Source organism: Populus nigra, chromosome 13 (assembly GCF_951802175.1).
Source record: "Populus nigra chromosome 13, ddPopNigr1.1, whole genome shotgun sequence".
NCBI classification, from domain to species: Eukaryota; Viridiplantae; Streptophyta; class Magnoliopsida; order Malpighiales; family Salicaceae; genus Populus; species Populus nigra.
The window spans coordinates 11,658,200-11,677,376 of record NC_084864.1 but is presented as its reverse complement, the minus strand read 5'-3'; the positions used below and the strand labels follow the sequence as shown (position 1 = coordinate 11,677,376).

The window sequence follows — 19,177 nt, the reverse complement described above, 5'->3', positions numbered from 1 at the left end:
AAGATATAATTTTCTAAATTATAATGGGCAAATATAAATTAATTTTTTCTTTTCTTTTTCAACACGGTAATCAACTAATTATTATATTTACATGTTTTTTGTTTCTATAAATTCCAATAAAAATATGAACGGGGGAGATGAGGTTTTATTAGAGAGAAGAGGGAGAGAAAACGGCTAGGGTTTGTTATTTCCAATTAATTATATGTTAATTAACTCTTATAATCTTAAGGAATGTCTATTGATTTTACTAATTTTATATTTTATTTTCTAGCTTCTCCCCTCATGATTTATTTCTCTCTTGTTATATACACAAGTGTCCGTTTATCCGTGAGAATTACCCCCTTTTTTTTTATTGTGTTCATTTCATTTTGTTATGAAGATCAATTGGATGTGCCCGGCAAGGACATTTTTTTGTAATTATTATTGGAATGCTTTTTATAATCTAACATGTATGCTTTTATTTTCATCGTAAACTAATTTGTAAGATTAACTTAATGACTTAATTTTTTTTTTCTAAAAAAATCATGCACAATATTAATAACCTTATATACCTGTTTGTTTTTATATTTTAAAAATGTTTTGATATGTTAATGTTAAAATTAATTTTTTAAAAAATAAAAAAATATATTATTTTAATATATTTTCAAATAAAAAATGCTTTAAAAAGTAATTGTTATTACACCTTCTAATATAAAAAATAAATATTGTTTTTATCAATTTAATTTCAGCTTACACTCAATCTAATAATTCAAGGTTACCCTTTACTATGAAATTAAAAAAAATGCAAAAGGGGCAGGGATTGTTTGTGTTTGAAGTAAATTTTGTGGAGACAATATGGCATGTAAATGTAAAATCTATGCAACATGACATCCATAGACATTACAATTTTTATTTATTAATATAAGTATTTTAGTTAGTTTGCACGCAATTCAATTAATTTTATATATTTTAAAATTAATGATTATATAAACCTCCAATCATTCTGAAAAGATTCAAACTCATAATAATTAAAAAATAAATCCATGAACATTATAGTTTTTTAAAAGATAAGTTACATGTGGCTTTGGCACCGTCCATCTAATTTGGTAAAAAGAATGAGTGTACGTACACTCTATGAAACATAGAAAAGATTATCATAATGTTTATATCGAAATCAAAACTTACCATCTCTATGAAGATAGCTACCATAACGGTAGAAACATTGATATGAGATTGCAATTTTGCATTTAAGAAATATATGATCTTTTTGGATTAGCAATCCTGTAATTATTAATAATTATTATTCATGTTATAGTTTTAATCAGTTTGAATTTTATATATATATAAAATACTTGGATCTTTGACTTCAAGTCCATAGCTTGATATACAATCAAAACAACACAAAAACGGAAGAGATAGCAATATCCTACCTTTTTTCACACAGGCATTAAATTTGAGATATAAAGGGTTGTATGCTTGAGTAAACAAAAATGATCCAAGTAAGATTTGAGCCCGTCACTTCAATTTTAAGGGTTACAACCATTTAATTTGATTTTACATTTTAAAAATATTTCTGAAAAAAAATAATTATTTTTACTTTAAATTAATTTTTTTATGTTTTCAGATGATTTTGATGTATTAATATTAAAAATATTTTAAAAAATAATTACTATCATAATATCAAAGAGATTCATGTACTAATCTTGCGAGGTAATTTTTTTTTCACGTAAATTATAATTAACATCGTTAATGTTTTAGTAATAATCCATAAGTGAAAATAAATAAAACATGTGGGTGGTTGATGTTCTAAAGAGGAGAGAATCACAGAGAAGTAAATACGAAAATCCTTTCTTCTCGCCTCTAGATTTGAGATAACCATGGAAGGAATGTATTACGTGTGAATTACATGAGAATCTAGTCATTAATTTGAATTCAATCGTTCAGAGATATTCAACAGAAATAATAAATCATATTCCGAGCATAATTAATTAATTAGTTTTTCCTAATTCCATAGTTAATCCAAACTTAGATAACGATATGAGCACGTAGGACTGAGTCAGCAATTATCATTAATATGAAGGCAAACAGCTTAATCTTCCAAGTTATTTATTTACTAATTTAGAAATCCAACTCGACCATACATGGAATTCAAGAGTAATCCAATTTGTCAAGCATTTTAATTAATTATGAGGACTCCAAAGTCTCGTAAATTATTGCAAAGGGCTTTTTATCCCTTATAAAGAACACCACTCTTATACCTAGGCATGCAGTAGTTACCTTGTTTCAATCCTTCAAAGATGACTGTCATTGTTGAGAATCCTGTCGAGGATATAGAGCTATTTGGTATGTATCGATCTTCTCCTTTTCCTTTTCCTGCCACCTTCATTATCTTCTGAGTTTTTTTTTCCTCTCCATGGATGCTTTTGGCGTGCTAAGATTTCTTCTTCTAATTATGATTGTTACCCTTTCTTGCAAGAAGAACAGAAGAAGGAAATCCATATCGACCCCGATGAGTTGGTGTCTGATGGTGGATTCACGATGCCAGATAGTAATGCATTTGGCCAATCATTTAGGTCAAAACATGTTCTAATGTTTTCTGGATTTTCAAAAGTTAATTAATTCCGAACTTGTTCATAAAGGGCATGCATGGATATCTTACACGAATTGTGATTGCAGGGACTATGAAAATGCAAAGAGTGAAAGGCACCAGATTGTTGAACGAACATACAGGCTGCAACACATTAACCAAACATATGATTACGTGAGAAAATACTGACACATACTGCTGTACAAGAACATTTTATAAATATAATCCATGTTGTAATTGCACTTGGAATGGAAATCGATGCAGGTCAAGAAGATGAGGGAAGAATATAGCAGACTGGACAAGGCAGAGATGAGCATATGGGAATGCTGTGAGCTTCTCAATGACGTTGTGGACGAAAGTGATCCTGACTTGGATGAGCCACAAATCATGCACTTGCTGCAGTCAGCTGAAGCAATCAGAAAAGACTACCCTAACGAAGACTGGTTGCACTTGACTGCACTTATCCATGGTATATATTATACAATTCCTTGCATGATTTCCCTCTGGTGCTAGATTACAATAAATGTATATATATTAATATTACTATATTGATTTGCTTGGGACATGCAGATCTTGGAAAAATCCTCCTACTTCCTCAATTTGGAGGATTACCTCAATGGTCTGCTGTAGGTGAGCTACTTGTTAAAATATGAGTGCCTTTATTAATTTATTTGTGTTTTTTTTTACTTATGAATCTCAATATTCAATCTGCAGGTGATATATTCCCTGTTGGCTGTGCTTTTGATGAATCCAACGTCCATTATCAGGTATTAAATTAATGTCGAAAGGCTCCATTATCTAATTAACGTATATAACTTAATAATTAATCCTGATTACGGTGGAGATAAACATAGTCAAATTTGTGATTAATGACAAGTAATCTACACATGACAGTTTTTCAAGGAAAACCCAGATTTCAACAATCCAAAATACAACACCAAGAATGGGGTTTACTCTGAAGGATGTGGACTGAGTAACGTGTTGATGTCATTTGGGCACGATGACTACATGTACTTGGTAATAAAAATATATTAAGATATCAGAGATTAATTAATTTCTAAGCATATTTATAGGGCCAAATTGCCAATTAAAAAACAATACTAATTAAAGAGTATATTGATCTATGTTAACTGTAGGTTGCAAAGGAAAATGGCACGACCCTGCCTTCTGCTGCCTTGTTTGTTATCCGCTACCACTCATTTTATCGTAAGAACTACGATTAAAAATTCTATTTTTTGTTGTGGGTTTTATGCTGTTATACATGATTAGTTTAAAAATATAATAATTGATCATTTGAATTAATTATTTTGTAGCATTACACTCATGTGGAGCATACAAGCATCTGATGAATGAGGAGGATGTGGAGAACCTGAAGTGGCTTCAGATATTCAAGTGAGATTCTGACTGCCTTTCTCCTTCCTTGTAATTATGATAAATTCTTGCCTTTTTTTTCCTTTAATTACATTAATTCTAAGTGATTTCTATCACTAAAGCTATTTTTTTTTAACATTATATACTACAATTGGACAGCAAGTATGATCTCTATAGCAAGAGCAAGGTCCCAATTGATGTTGAAAAAGTCAAGCCATACTATCTTTCCCTCATCGACAAGGTGCGCATCGTTCTTCACTTTCTCAATCAATGATTTCTAGCCTCATAACGTATCATTTCCTCTAAATTTCTTCCTTTCTTCTTCTTCTTCTTCTTCTTCTTCTGCAGTATTTCCCAGCAAAAGTCAAATGGTGAACCTTGGGCATTAATGGCAATATGGTGGTTTGCTTCTTCGAGTTGTTTGATAAATAAATATGCTGGAAAAAAGTAGCTAGATATGGCATGGGAGGTCGAGTGTTCTATGCGTCTAGTTTAGTTACAATTTTTTATTTATTTATTTTTACCTTGCACACAGTTATGGAGCAATTATCTCTCACAAGCCAACTTCACGTACAGAACACTAGAGGAAATATTCTTTTTTTACACAAATGATTGTGTTAAATTTTGGTTTTATATTTATATTTTCTCTTAAAATTACAAAATTTTCCTCAGGGATGTTTAAATTTTACTTTTTTTAATCATGGCTAATCACCAAATTTAATTTTTTTTGGAAAAAATATATAAGATAGTGCAGTACATTTCCTTTTAAATATTATCTACCAATGAAATATCCACTTCAAAAAAATTAATAGAGTAATTAGAATTTTAAGAAATCCAATTTCTATTTACTTGTTTTTTTTATTAGAATTAATTCTCAACTTTAATGATTAGAAAAAAATAATCTTATAACATTTTGATACAAGAGAGTTGCTTTAATTATTAGGCTCCTTGCTTATACAGGTTTAGTTCAATCTGCGTCCACGAGGTTAGATCAGGGGGGAAGCTCGACCGTCCCCTCCACCAAGCACCTTCAAATTTTTCTCATAAAACCCTAGAACTTTCCTAACAGCGTCAATCTATAGCAGCAAGTCCCTAGATTATTGGCAAACGAGGTCTTCTCTTCCACGTCATCCTATTTATCAATATCTGATGACACCATGAAAACACATCCAAAAAGCTCGAAAGCCCACGTCATGTGATTGTGTCTTTGTTTAATATTGTAATTACACTTATTTTTTAAAATATTTTTTATTTTTAATAATAACATATTAAAATAATTTAAAAACACTTCAAAAATTAATTTAAATTAAAAAATTAAAAAATATTTATTTTAAAAATATTTTTATAACACAAAAATAAACATGTTATATTGGTCAACTCCGCGACCTAACTTGTCTTTGAGAGATGCATGGTCTGAGTTCATGAAACTGATGCACATTCACCATTATTTTTTTATTGGTTATTGACCTAAACCAGGTTGCAAAACCAGACACGGAAATCTACTTTGATAATAAATCCTGCCTTCACACTAGTTTTCGCAGCTCTTCTCGAATCACTTGTTTCATCTCTTCAATAAGCGTCCTTTCTTCCTTTTAACTGGTTGATATTCAGCTTTGGCACAGCCTATGTGTGTTTAGAGACCAAATGAATATATTGATGTTATTTCTCGAGTAGCTTTCAGAGCACCTTATTAATGAAAATGATTGTTTTTTAAGGTTTTTTTTTTAAATAAATTAAATAAATTATTTTTCATATTAATATATTAAAATATTTTAAAAAATCAATATAAAAATAAGTTCAACCACAGCCCAACATGACACTTAATTTTCTTTGAGACATGAGCTTCCAAACCCACTGTAATAGTTACATTCTCTTTTTTTATTTTTATTAAGTTTAATGTGGGTGTTTGGGCTAGTTTGTATGTATCTCGATTAATTTTACGGGTCTTAAAATTAACAATCATGTAAACCTCTAGTGATCATCGTATAAACAACCACAAGATTAAATCTAAAAAATAAAATAAATAAATTTTTTAGTATCAAGCTTTTATTAATAATCACCACTTCGATAATTGTGATAGTTACATTCTTACTTAGATTGGAGTCATCGATGGAGACGAAATAGAATTATTATGTGGCGAGGGCAAGTCTTCTATTTATCATGGCGCTCTGTCAAACATCAAGGATGTTAACCAGAAAAGGATCTCTTCTTTCCTAACTCTTTTATTAGACGACATCGTTTGATTTAGGGCTTGATAACTTCTCGCCATCCCAATCAGCCTCGACAGGAAACTTCAATCATCACCTGACGACATGTTGAAGCCACGACTTTTAAGTTTTAATGTTTTTAAATAATTTGTTCATCCCAAATAGCATTGTACACTAAACCAAACTATACGCTAATGTGGGGAATTGTCTATGAAACCATGCATAAGAACACTAAGTCCTTGTTTATTTGTTGTATAGTAAATTTTTTTTAAATAAATTTTAAAAAAATAAATTATTTTTTAATATTTGATAATATAATAAAAAATAAATATTACCTACTCCTAATTTCATGGGATGAAAATAATCATGATTCAAGGCACTTGGCCTCACTCCCATATCTACCATTACCCTTTTCATCGTTAGATTTGCAATATTGGTTATTATAACTACTTAGATCATCCAGAGAACCAGGTCCTCTTTAAAAGATATGTTTGTTCGGCTATCATCATACTTCGAACTAGCTATTTACTCGTGCTATATTGTGGGTTCATTTATTTTACATAAAAAAATATTTTAATGTTATAAATATGTTATATAAAAAAAATACAAGACTCGGGTGTCATGCAAGGAGAAAATCTTGGGACTAGGTCAAATAAATTGATTTTATTTTCATTAGACGAGAAAAAAAAAAGTAACGACAGCTCATGAATAAAAAAAAAACAAAAAGATCATAATAACATGTGAAAAAAAATATTTTTTTTTAAAAAAACAAATATTATAGCTTAATTCCCAACCCATTAAATACGAAAGGAAAAAATTGGGTGAAAAATATACCTAAAAAAAGTTATTTGAGTCAACTCAAGTTAGCATAGCAAACTTGTAACCTTAGTAATTAAGGTTAAGCCAGCCTATATTATCCTACCAAATTCACAGCACAGATCATGAAATCAGGATAACTAAAAAAAAATAATCATAAAGTTTTTTCTAAAAAAAAAACAAAAACAATATCAACCTATATTAATTTTTTAAACATGCTAGTCACAACCCTTCATAAATCTTGAAATAACAAAAAAAAAAAAAACATTATGGTGAAAAGGCGCCATCTGGACATATGGTTTAATTTTTCTGATTTTAAAGGCAAAATCTTTTATTTTATTGTGATTGAAATTTTAGAAAAGATACACAAACCTCTTGTCAAAGCTTTAATAAGGCTTATAAAAAGATTAAATTATCCCTACCACCAAAGGTTTTTTTTTTTTTTTAAGGGGGTTTATCAATAGACACATGTCGTCTCCCTTGATTTCTCCCAATGCAACCTCTCGCCAAGTGGACTGAAATGGCTCATGGTCTGTAAGAAGATAAAGTTTCAAAGGGAAGGATCAAAATATGTGTCGTCTGATGGAATATTTAACCATACAAGTTTGACTACTTAATGACCATAACCATGGCTACCGCACACTCCAAGCCTGAGTAAATTACACTGGAAAACAACCTTGCCCCCTTCAATTAATTGGATTTCTCCATTTCCTCCCACTGATTTGATCCCTTTTTTCTTAATAATTATTTGAGATTATGCTGCATAATGTTTTTTTATTTCAAAATATACTAAAGTTAATGTTTTTTTATTGGTATCGGCATATTAAAATTATAAAAAAGCTCTAAAAATATATTTACGGTAAATTTATGAGATTTGAAATTCAAAATTCTAAGTTTTCCTTGCCTATACTACTACATGTGAAATTCGAATCCATTTCCAGGAAGGAAAATGTCGAGCTTGAAATTTGAAGCATAATTTTCAATATTATAGCACTGCTTGGGAATGCGGTGCAAACCGCGTTCGATAAAAATTTAATTTTTTTTATATGTTTTGGATTGTTTTAATGTGTTGATTTCAAAAATAATTTTTAAAAAATAAAATAAAAATATAATTTTGATGTATTTCGATATGAAAAATACTTTGAAAAACTACTACAACTATACTCTTAAACTGAAATTAAAACTTAATACAAAATTAAATAATTCATAGATGGTCAAGATGCTCACGTGCCAGCACCACTTGCAACAATTGTTTAATGAAAAAAGGCAAGTGAATCCCCACCTCTTAATTTATAGCAAGAGAATCTTAGTAAGTAATTAACAAGTAGCACACTTTAATTATAGCATGCCGGTCTAGCAAATTATCATAATTAGATTCCAAAATTTCACATTCTATTATACTTGCATAATAGATGAATCAATTATAGCATGCCGCTTGTAATTTTAATTCCAAGGGTATTCATAGATGGTTTTTTTTTTCCGGTTTTGGTTTGGTTTTTTTAATTTCAGGCCTATAAAACCAAAATCGAACCGAACCGGTCAATTTTTTTAAAATTTTAATAGGTTATTTTTCACGGTTCATTTTTTTTTGTTATTTTTTTTTCTCAATTTAATCGGTTTTTTAGTTTTTTTGCTCGCTCTTAATAAAAAGATTAAAATACCCCTAACACAAAGACAATTGACTTTTTTAGAAGGGTAAGAATATCATTTTATTACTATAGTGAATAATAAAATAAGTATGAGTAAAAAAATGTAACAATGCTCTTTTAAAATGGCCTTGAGAAATATATAATAGTTATCTCTTGTAACCTTAGGATTCATTTTATAGTGTGTTGAGTTAAGTCAAAACCGTGTTTTGCTGTAATTGTAATTTTAAAAATATACAATTAATTAATATATACTATAATTTTATAATTTTACACGAATTCTATTTAATTTTTTTTTTCAGAACCTTCAATATAAAAAATATAATTTATAATTTCTGTTAAACCTATTTATTTTTACGAAATGCCAAATATATACTTGGTATCAAACCAAAAGGAAACGTAAAAAAGAAGAAGGATGCCCCACAATTAAATAAATTCATGAAATAATAAAAGACAAAATACATTAAAGAGTAAGCATAAAGACGATAATAAATGATAAGATGACACAGAATTGTATTAGTATAGGTTAAAGTACTATTATTGTGTAATTTACAAGTTGGAAGTGGATTGATTCCACCACCCACCACGCACAGAGGACAGACAAAGACTCACCTTTAATCCCGCAAATTCATAGCTTTTCTCGCCGAAACTGATATCGAAATATCCATTCCCTCTTCTTTTCTACAACTTGTCTCAGCTCTTACAAGGTGCTTTCTTTTTTACATCATTCTCAATTTCCTTTTCTTTTAAGACCTCAAATTTGTCTTAAACACGTGAAAATCTCAACGGGTTGTCTTTCATTTTAATGATCCATGTCTGTTTTTGTGTTGACCCTGTTGTTTTCACTTGGTTTTTTGATGGGTTTTGGACGTAATTGAGAAAGTTTTTTTTTTTTTTTTGCTTGGTGATCGTTTATGGGGGATGTTTGTGGAGGTCTGTCTCTTGGTTTTTCAATTTCAGTTTTTGATTGTTCAAAATTGTTTCTTTCTATTAAAAGAAAGAACCCTTCATCTGGTTTTGATAGGAAGTTTTGTAAAGAGCAAACAATGATTGCCATTTTTCTTCCTGGAAAAAGAAAGAAAATTCCTGACTGACAATCCTCGGTTTTCTCTGAAACTTATCAAACCAATTTTTTTCACCATTACCTTTTTAGTTAATTTGGTAGTTGATTGAAGATTCTTTGTACTGATCATGCTCGTACAACTTGAATATATCTATCAATTGAAGTCATTTTTTATTCATGGAGAAAGTCGTTTTTTTAATGTCTATGATGGGGTATCTGTTTGTAAAGCTGAATTAATTGAAGAAATCAAACTGCTTAATTTAGCTCTCCAATTTGCTCTAGTGATATCATTTTAGTGAATCTTTCTGATTTTTATTAGTGACACGATCTTTTTAACATGATTCTCTCCTGATTTACAGGCAGAAAAGTATTAAGCCCCACGAGTTGTTCAACAAAAGGAAAAAAAAAAGGAGGCTATAGGCATTTGTTAACTAAGACAAGGAGGATACTGGTTCGTGGAGGCTACTGAACTCCTACGAGCTTAGAGTCCTCTCTCATTCTCTATATAATGTGCAAGAGAATACTTCTTGATGCTTATGGCCAGTGGCATTAATCTTTGTTGGTGATATTCGAGAATTGCTGTAGCGAGTGAGATTGGAACTGACACAATGGGTTCTGTTTGTTGCTGTTTGCATGTCGATGATTTTGAGGATTATATGAATCCTGAGAATTCTGTATATAGAAACTGCTTGTGCGTCAGTTGCTTTGTCCAGAATTTCCTACATGTGGTATGCGTCCCCTCCTGCATTTCCTCATGGCAATAGGATTAGAGGTCTTATGCGGTGTATCATATATTACTATATTTTTTTATGGCTGTTGACTGGGTTTGTTATTTAACCTGTGAGGTATAAAATGGATGAGTGAAAGAGTGTGAAGGAAAGAATGATGCCTAAAGATGAAAGGCATCTGCATTGTTTTGCTCTTGAATGTTGGTTCTTAATGGTTGACAAATTAATGATTGTTAAAGGCATAGATATCTTAGAGATCTAAAGGACGAGCTAAATACACCCATTAGCTGGTTAAGGTACTATTATTTTTACATGTGACATTGTTGCTGCCACTTTTGAGCACATGACTCCTCTATATTGCTATTGGTATCTACCACCATGGTAATGCAATGGGTGGTAGAAGTTGGAAAGAAATGAAAGCATATTGGTTGTTGCGCTTCTTACCATTGAGAGTCCTCCAGATTATTAGTTTTAGCTAAAGTGAATTTTTTTACTGCAATGCATTTGTTTGATTTTATTTGTATGAGTATCACGTTTATATGAAAAAGTGTTTATTCAGAACTTCCAAGTTGATTTGCATGGAATTAGAAATGCAATTCAATATTAGTTCATATTCCTTCTAATGGAGTTCTAAATATTTTCTTTCTTCTTTCTTTTCCCTCAATGTTTGTAGTATACCTCAATATTTCGTAGAGGGCAAGTGCATTCTGTCCCTTCATCCATTCAAGGGGCAGCATCTCTGACTTCTTCATCTCTTGACAACTCTCTTGCTGAAATGTACCGATCTCCTCCGTGGCCCTTGCCCTATGATGCTGACCCCAGATGCTCGCGCTTGCAGCGTGATGGTCTGGTTTCAAGACGAGAGAAGGGTTCCAGTCATTCACACGAGGAATCAGAACCCTTGAGAAGTGATAATGATGCTGATTCTGAATCCTTCAGCACAGGAGACAAATGGAACGCATCTGCTTGTGAAGGAGGCAAGGAACAGCGTTCTAGATCCTCATTAAAGCTCTCATCAGCAAAAGCAACAGTTGGAATTGGATATGTTTATTCTTCCTCGGAAGAAGAGGATGTCTGTCCTACATGTCTTGATGGTATAATTCTTGATTTAGCTTTAATAGGTTCTGCATCCATTATTACATTCTATGATAACTATGTTTCTGTTGATATTGTTAGTCTAACATTTCTTGAACAATTTTTTTTCTCCTTCCTTGCTAGCTTGTTGAATAAGTATTTCATACATCTCCTAGCACAAGGCAACCCACCTTGTATTCTTTTTTACTTGTTTGTCTTTCGATATCTCTGTCTTAGGTGGGAATAGCATCCATCATTTAAATAGTGATATTATTACCCTATAGGCATATTGAGAACCCCACCTTCCCAACACCCTATACCAAAGCTGCTTTTAGTGATAAAAGACATTGGCTAGTCTTTCTAGTTTAAAAGCTAAGCTAGCTATCTGCATTTTTAGCTGATTTTATCAAAACTATAGTGGGAGATGGTACGAGTCTGAACCAAATAAGATGGAAGCTTTGAGCATGTCAGAATTTTGTTCCACCATTTTGTAGCTGTTCTTCCATTCCATGTTTACCTTCCACATCAATTGGTTCCAACCTTAGAAGCAAACTCTTGTAATTTGGAAGTTTGAAATTCTGTTAAAACCATGTTGGAAGATGCTATGAACTTCAGAAAAAAGGGGGAGCTATGAGCATGTCACAATTAGTTTTTAACAGACTGTAGATTTCTAACCAGTCCTACTCTCAGAAAAAAATTGGATCCAACCTTAGAAGCAAAAGTCTGGTAGTTAAGAAGCTGCTTCTACAAACATGCAACCTTGGCCATCAGTGGCAAAAAAGTGAAATCTTGGATCAAAGCCTGCGTGCTGATGGGGAGTGACTCCTTTTTGTTAATGTTTTAAAGATGCTTAAAATTTTGCTCTTATGGACTAGGAGTATTAACAATTTGTCATTGTTTTCACCCACTTACTTTACACATGCAGAATATACTCCTGAGAACCCAAAGATAATGACAAAATGCTCTCACCATTTCCACCTTGGTTGCATTTATGAGTGGATGGAAAGAAGTGATAGCTGCCCAGTCTGTGGAAAGGTAACTATTGTTGCGTTATTTTCTTCAAACTTGCTCATTCAATTTTCAATATTCATTCTGGAAATATATCAATCAGTACATTTCCTAATTCTGGAAATATTTCAATATTGCCTCCCCTCTCCTCCTGGTTATTGGAATCATTTTTATGAAGCCGAGACTTGCGAGGTTTACAGAAAACCTAATTTTTTTGTCCCTTTTTGGTCATTAAGTTTTGAGAAAAACTTTAGGTTGTTTTTTTTCTTTTACCCTCAAATACAAGTATGCTTGCACGCATTTTGTTGTGAGGCAAGCCAGAACAGGTGAATAGAAATTTTCTTTCTTGCCAGTGGCCTTTTGCTCAAGTGGCATAGGCAGCAACAGGTGGGAGGAATTTGTGGGGTGTGAGGGGTTAGCCAGCGTTTGTGCTTAACAGCCAAAAAACTAATTAACAAAAGTGAGATTTAGGATGTGATGTATTCTAATGCATACCTTAGTAAACTGAAGGGGCTTACATATTGCTTACGAGCCATGAAAGGCAGCTGTGCCACAAGTTGGTTTGCCAGCCATGGGGCCTTGAGAAGCCGCAATTTAAAGAAGATTCATTTCTCACATGATTTTACTTTGAGTGATCACTTATCATGTCTACTGAAGCCATGTAAGCCTCGATAGTTTGGCTGAAATGTCCATCTTGTTTACTGCTTGTATTTGTTTATACTTGGAATCCATGGATTACTGGATGGTCAAAAAATGTTTCATTGATTCTATCCGAAGATATCACCATGTCCGATATGGAGTTGAATATTCAGAGATTAGTCTGGAACCTCAAATCAGCCATATAATCTGCGCTCTCTTGGTGAATCCATTTTGAAAGCATTATTTGGACACCTTCACCATAACTACTCGCATGCAACTTCAACATTTAAATATGAAAATGATTGTTGCATGCTTTTATTAAAATGAAAAAAGAAAATTGAAGTTTAATATTATGGCTTTTTCCCAAAATCTTTTCTATTTTGACTTAACAATGTCTCTTGGTTGGATCCTCCAGGTGATGGTATTCGATGAAACGACTTGATCTTGCTTCAAAGGTTACTGTCATCAATGAAGCAAGCTACAAGACGAGAAGAAAACAAAAGAAGACTGTATAGAGTTCTTTGTGAATACCGCGAGTGTTAATTTGCTGTCTATAGTGAAGATGAACAATTGCTCTTCATAACAATTGTTACAAAGCACATTCTCCTGGAAAAGCCCCGTTCTTAATTTTTTTTCTCCATCCATATGAATGAGAAATCTGCTTATAGTCGCTCATAAGCATTAAAAGACATGACTCGATGTTTGCTGTGTAGTTTTTTGAGGATAGAATCCAGCAAAAGACATCCTTTTGCCAAGCTAACATGGATTCGAGTTAGAACAGGCATTGAAGGACTGAAGATTCGATGCCTCCTCTGGTTGCATGCTATCATTACACCCTTCATTTACTGGTGAGGTTTCAATTTGGTAGCTTTTTACTAATTTGCACCAATTTAGCTCTCAACATGTCAAGATGGTCCTCAATCTATCTTATTAAAATTCAAATCACACGAGGAGGTCACGTGCCCTTCATTCCTTCCCTTCTAATCCGTTAAATCTTATCTACTCTATTTTATTCTTAAAACTAATAGTTATTTTATAACTAAATAACAATTATCTAAAAATCTTTTATTTTCTTTTAATCCACTTTTGTACCAAAATTAGAATACTTTAGAACATATATAGATCAAAATTGAAGGTTTAAGATCATGAAAATTGGAGATTGGAGGTGAATTGACTCTCTTCTAATCATATTATTGAAGATTTTTAAATTGTTTTAGCTACAAATTATTATTTTTTCAAGTTTTTTTAGATTGTTTTGATATTAAAATTAAATTTTAAAAATAAAAAATTATTTTAATATATTTTTGAATAAAAAAATTTAAAAAGTAATTTCTACCAGACTTAAATAGGTAAGGAGCTAGCATATGGAGCTAATTAAAATATATCTAATAAGTTGAGGACGATATTGTAGTTTCCTAAAAATTAATGGGAAGGTCACTGGTCAACGTCAGCGGTCAGATCTCATAGATTGGCAGCGGACAAAGGGAATAATGAGGGTCCCGATGACGTCAAGTCAAAGTTACAGAATTTTTTTATTTAAAAAAAAAGATTCGATAAAAAATCATCATATATTTTGAAAATTTAGTCAACTCAACGCTATCAAACTAAATTATATTAAATTGAAACATGAATACCGATTATAATTTAAAATAAATAAATAAATAAATTAAGAACTAATTTTTTTATTATATGTTTGAAAATGTTTAAGGAAAAAAGTAAAATGTCATTAAAAAAAAACATGTTTTAAACTTTATTTGAAGCGTTAATAAATTCAACTGGCTATAACCAACAAATCTATTGTGGAACAATGTCTATAGAATTTCTTGGAAAAAAATAAGTGTAACGATCAATTTATTTCTTTTTTTGTTTGCACGTGAAAAAAAAGTATAAGTAGTTCGAGAGCTTTGTTCGGTATAATTTTTATTTTTGTTTTTAAGTACTTTTTAAAAGTAATTTTAATTTAAAAATTATTAAATTAATATTTTTTAGTATTTCTCATGTTTTTAATGTATTAATATAAAAATTATAAATAAAATATAAAAAAATTATTTTAATATATTTTCAAATAAAAAATTATTTTAAAAATAACCGTGCATCAAAATCCTAATTTTTTATTGAAGGAATTAATAAATGGAGGATTTAAACCTCAGAGGCATCAATCAGGTTACAAACCATGTTTTAAGGCTTTGTTTGGGATTGGGAATGCAGCCGACTGGACAATTAGTTGTATTTTCAAATGAGTTTTAAAAAATTTATTTTTAATATTAATATATTAAAATTATTCAAAAATATTAAAAAAAATAATTTAAAATAAAAACAAATTTAAATTTTTTCAAAAACACTTTTAAAATACAAAAATAAACCGGCTCTCTGTAGCTTCACACTGTACTTCCATTTAGTTTCTATGAGCCTTGTATAGCAAGACTAAAATGAAACCCTCACAAGAGTGAAAAATGTTGCCTGCTCTATAGAAATGCATTGCAGGGGAGTGGAAGGATGCTTTGAAAAAAAAAAAAACCGAAGTCTCTATTTATTGTAATCTATAAACTTTATGATTGTATTTGCAGGACATGTAAAACACGAAGGATCGTGTATGGAGTATATATTCTCCTCTAGCAAGCTTATTGTTTCTAAGGAAAGCAGATGTTACATTACAGGAATATAAATTTTTCGTAGCAAGGTACAATCATTTTGCGGAAACTTCAAAAGCTTTCTGGAAAACCTCAGGGGGCTGGCCACCACTCAACTTCTGTTTCCCATTGATCTGCTCAAAAAATTCCATGTCAACGGACCTCTTGCATGCCGAAACAAAGATCTAAGCTAAGTAAGAAAGGATGCTTTATGACTTACCACGTAGAATGGGACTCCTGTGATATGTGCTGAGTACTTCTCAAGCTCCTCGTTAACCTTCAGATGATCATAAACAGAAAGTTCAGCCCAGATCAAGTTGCTAGTCAGGCTAGTTTTCAATTTATGAGAATAAGGAAAGGTAACAAAGGCAATCGATTTCATCTGAAGAGAGCTCATGACTGGTTTGATTGTGAAAATATGTAGTAAAGTAACATATTTTAGGGGAGTTGTGCCTGCTGTCAATCAGGATTCAAAAGAAGTGTGATGGAAGACTTGGACAATATTCCATTCCATTGTTTTTCAGAAAAAAGAAAGCAATGAAATTAAACCTCGAATGCTTCCCAAAAAGAGAAAAAACCAACAATCTTTAAAATTTGATTTCTTAATTTTAGCTATTTTCATGGCAACCAAAGGGAATATTAAACAATTAGGGGGGAAAGACCTCCTTGACTCCATTATTAGGATCTTCAAGAAATTTAGCTGCTCCCTCTACCCCAACCTTTTGAGCACATTCTAGAAGAAATTCCCTGCATCCAGTTGGGAGCGTTAGAGTATTCCATAATGGGATGTAAGGATGAATAAACACTATTAACTTTGTTTTACTTTTTCATGATACATCTCAATGGCCTAAGACTGTTATATTAGGATAAGAAGACGTGCTATCCTTGTTAGAATGCAGAAGCATAGACAAATCTTTTTATGAGACAGCAAGACTAGTGAAGGCTTAGCGGAGCCCCTTTCAACTATCTGAGAAAAGCATAGAAATTGAACTGCTTTCTCAATTACCAAGCAGCAACAACCATACTAATAACAAACGCCTCACAAAATTGGGTTCATCTGCCATTTGTTCATGTGAAATGCTTTAAGGCTGCCATCTCATTTGATTCTGAACAATTCAACAATCAATTTATTGATAATGCTTCTTAGACAACGTCATGCTGTGTCGAGGTGACTTGGTTGAATTAAAGCTAGAAATCTGGTTGAAATCCTTGAGTAATAGATTCCACTTGCAACTTCTCGAAAACTATGAGAAAAAAGTCTTGGAAATGCAGCTATGGAGTCTTCTGAAAATGGTTAGTCGCTACAAAGTATTTGGAAACCATAAACACACAAATGCAAAAGAAGATATGATAGGTCTCATGTGTGGAGGTGAAAAGTTCTAAGATATGCACTTACCTATCACCAACATATTTGGCCTGAGTGAAGTATCCAAGAAATAGCTCCTCAGCAAGTTTATGTTGCTTATCAACACCCTGTTGGCCGGCAAAATTTATAAGTCTGTGGCTGTCTAGAGTATTGCCCCTGTTCACAAGACAATTCTTACAGTTTCACCATCAAATCAACTACTTGTACTTGTTTTTCTTATATGACAATGTCCATTTATAAATTCAAATTGAAATCTTACGTGAGTCCAGACATGTTATATTCCAGACCAAGACCTTTAAAAATCTGCAATGATCATAGTGACACAATTACATTCTAACCAAACCCAAAGGCCACACAAACAGTAACATGTACGTAAGAGGAGAAAGAAAAAATGGTAAAAAACCTCAGTCATCCGAGCCAAGATTCCTTCAGCTCGAGATCCAAACTTTTCCCTGTAGAAATCTAGCTTATTCACACCTTCTTTAGGCGCAGAAGGATTAAGAAAAAAAGGATGCCATTTGATCTGCAGAGTAAATATGATCTTTAAGTTACACTGAAACTCCAACGCAAGAAAGAGAGGCAGAGAGAAAGACAGAGAGGAACCTCAAAATCAAACCGATCCTTAGAAGCAGCTATAGCTTTGTCCAAATTTTTCTTGCCAACAAAACACCATGGGCATACAGTGTCTGAACTGACATCAATTCGGATAACTTTCTTCCCAGTGTTGTTACTAACTGACTCAGCCATGATGCTTAAGTATCTGCGATCTTTAAACTATACGAAGTACAAACATAGAGTCAGGTTCACATATTTTAAAGATTCGAAAAGACTAAGGTGGTATTTCTTCTGGTTCCCAAAGCATTGAAACCTAATACGAATTCATTAGAAGACCAGGAACAAAACGCTGCAAGGGAAAAAAAATCCTTCCATTGTCTTTTAGCTGTGAACTAATGTAAGATCGATTGTAACTATTACAGTCTGTAACAATGAATAAGCTTGTTAGTTTCTTATGGTATTCTATTTAGTTGCCTAAAAGAGGCAATAATGTCTACCTTTTCTTCTCTACTTCCTAAACTGGTGCTTCAAGCCCACCCCACCGATTCCTCTTAATTATGTTCCACAGAGAAACTGACTTGTTGGATTGTCGAACTATTATACTATTATATCATTCCTATTTCGACACAAAATGGAATGGTTAAGCTTTTTGAAGTCTTTTGAAGGAACAATCCCAGACTAGCCTCATCCAATTTTACTCGTAGCAACTACCATCCCTTTATCAAATGTTTATCCTTTCTGGATCAATTAAAAGCTACGAACAAAACCAAATGCTAAGCCGAGAAATGAAGCAGAATAACCAAATTCACAAGTTCTTCATTTATGATCGCATTAAAAACTGAAAGAAAAACCGCATAATAATAGAAGGGTTTGCTTTATTTCATATTTTTTTCCCCAAATGCAAGAATAGGATTGCCAACCCAGTTCAGAGATAACACCAACATCGCCAAAAACAATAATAACAATGATGAAAAAGAATAATTTCAATCAACTAGGGTAACTCAAAGAACAAAAACTTGCCAGTCAACAAGGAAGAAGAACGAGACTTGGTAAAATCTATTACAACATGAATTACTAAAATTGGAATAAAGAAAGAATTGACAAAAATGGAAGAGAGGTTTGGTTTCTGAAAGAGAGAAAACGCGTGTACCTGGAAGAATGAAGGAGCTGTGACCTTCTCAAGAGCTACCAAACAATTAAGAAACATGGTGCTTATAAGTAATTTTTAACGATAAAAGTGGACTTTGGATCATTCGACTGTTTCAAGTGTTTTGTCACCTACTGGAAAATTCAGCTGATTAAGAAAAAAAAAAAAGTATTTTCACCAACCCCTTAAAATGTGACAAATTGTCAAATTTTAACAGTTTTTTGTTTTTTGGAAATTAATTTCACACCACACGTTTAAAGAAAATGGTTAAACATTACCCGTCCGGTCTTGACTCTGCTATTTAATCTCTGGAGGCTCAATATGAAGCTATGAACACAAGTGTTGATGAAAGATTCCCTTC

The 19,177-nt window shown here is 32.0% G+C and overlaps 3 protein-coding genes across 5 annotated transcripts; 2 read left to right on the top strand and 1 right to left on the bottom strand.

Annotated features, from left to right (window-relative positions):
• The first annotated feature begins 2,126 nt into the window (after positions 1-2,126).
• Positions 2,127-4,540, top strand: LOC133671706 (inositol oxygenase 2-like). 2 transcript variants are annotated; one of them, XM_062092547.1, is made up of 11 exons: positions 2,127-2,322; positions 2,459-2,552; positions 2,656-2,740; positions 2,831-3,035; positions 3,137-3,196; positions 3,281-3,333; positions 3,461-3,583; positions 3,703-3,772; positions 3,880-3,958; positions 4,097-4,178; positions 4,286-4,540. In XM_062092547.1, the coding sequence occupies exons 1-11, from the start codon at positions 2,277-2,279 to the stop codon at positions 4,310-4,312; spliced, it is 924 nt and encodes a 307-aa protein (XP_061948531.1). In that variant the 5' UTR covers positions 2,127-2,276; the 3' UTR covers positions 4,313-4,540. The 2 variants fall into 2 exon arrangements, with proteins under 2 accessions (XP_061948531.1, XP_061948533.1); XM_062092549.1 differs by having other exon boundaries at positions 2,261-2,322; positions 2,464-2,552.
• Positions 4,541-9,147: 4,607 nt separating this feature from the next.
• LOC133670548 (E3 ubiquitin-protein ligase At3g02290-like) lies at positions 9,148-13,809 on the top strand. 2 transcript variants are annotated; one of them, XM_062091060.1, is made up of 5 exons: positions 9,148-9,313; positions 10,029-10,397; positions 11,071-11,491; positions 12,397-12,506; positions 13,534-13,809. In XM_062091060.1, the coding sequence occupies exons 2-5, from the start codon at positions 10,278-10,280 to the stop codon at positions 13,558-13,560; spliced, it is 678 nt and encodes a 225-aa protein (XP_061947044.1). In that variant the 5' UTR covers positions 9,148-9,313; positions 10,029-10,277; the 3' UTR covers positions 13,561-13,809. The 2 variants fall into 2 exon arrangements, with proteins under 2 accessions (XP_061947044.1, XP_061947045.1); XM_062091061.1 differs by lacking the exon at positions 9,148-9,313 and adding an exon at positions 9,334-9,539.
• Positions 13,810-15,624: 1,815 nt separating this feature from the next.
• LOC133670584 (uncharacterized) lies at positions 15,625-18,979 on the bottom strand. Its single transcript, XM_062091104.1, has 8 exons — positions 18,820-18,979; positions 17,718-17,888; positions 17,518-17,637; positions 17,374-17,417; positions 17,145-17,270; positions 16,411-16,495; positions 15,969-16,025; positions 15,625-15,882 (listed from the first exon to the last, which is right to left on the bottom strand). Exons 1-8 carry the CDS (start codon positions 18,874-18,876, stop codon positions 15,805-15,807), a joined length of 738 nt encoding a protein of 245 aa, XP_061947088.1. The 5' UTR covers positions 18,877-18,979; the 3' UTR covers positions 15,625-15,804.
• Positions 18,980-19,177: the final 198 nt, after the last annotated feature.

Bases quoted from the DNA above. Each gene is read 5' to 3' on its own strand.
- LOC133670548 (XM_062091060.1), top strand. From the start codon at position 10,278: ATGGGTTCTGTTTGTTGCTGTTTGCATGTCGATGATTTTGAGGATTAT. The intron at 10,398-11,070 runs GTATGCGTCCCC...CAATGTTTGTAG, and splicing joins TCCAGAATTTCCTACATGTG to TATACCTCAATATTTCGTAG. The intron at 11,492-12,396 runs GTATAATTCTTG...TTACACATGCAG, and splicing joins CTGTCCTACATGTCTTGATG to AATATACTCCTGAGAACCCA.
- LOC133670584 (XM_062091104.1), bottom strand. From the start codon at position 18,876: ATGTTTCTTAATTGTTTGGTAGCTCTTGAGAAGGTCACAGCTCCTTCA. The intron at 17,889-18,819 runs GTACACGCGTTT...TACTTCGTATAG, and splicing joins CAGCTCCTTCATTCTTCCAG to TTTAAAGATCGCAGATACTT. The intron at 16,026-16,410 runs GTCTTTCCCCCC...GATCATCTGAAG, and splicing joins CTAATAATGGAGTCAAGGAG to GTTAACGAGGAGCTTGAGAA.
- LOC133671706 (XM_062092547.1), top strand. From the start codon at position 2,277: ATGACTGTCATTGTTGAGAATCCTGTCGAGGATATAGAGCTATTTG. The intron at 3,584-3,702 runs GTAATAAAAATA...TGTTAACTGTAG, and splicing joins ACGATGACTACATGTACTTG to GTTGCAAAGGAAAATGGCAC. The intron at 3,959-4,096 runs GTGAGATTCTGA...ACAATTGGACAG, and splicing joins AAGTGGCTTCAGATATTCAA to CAAGTATGATCTCTATAGCA.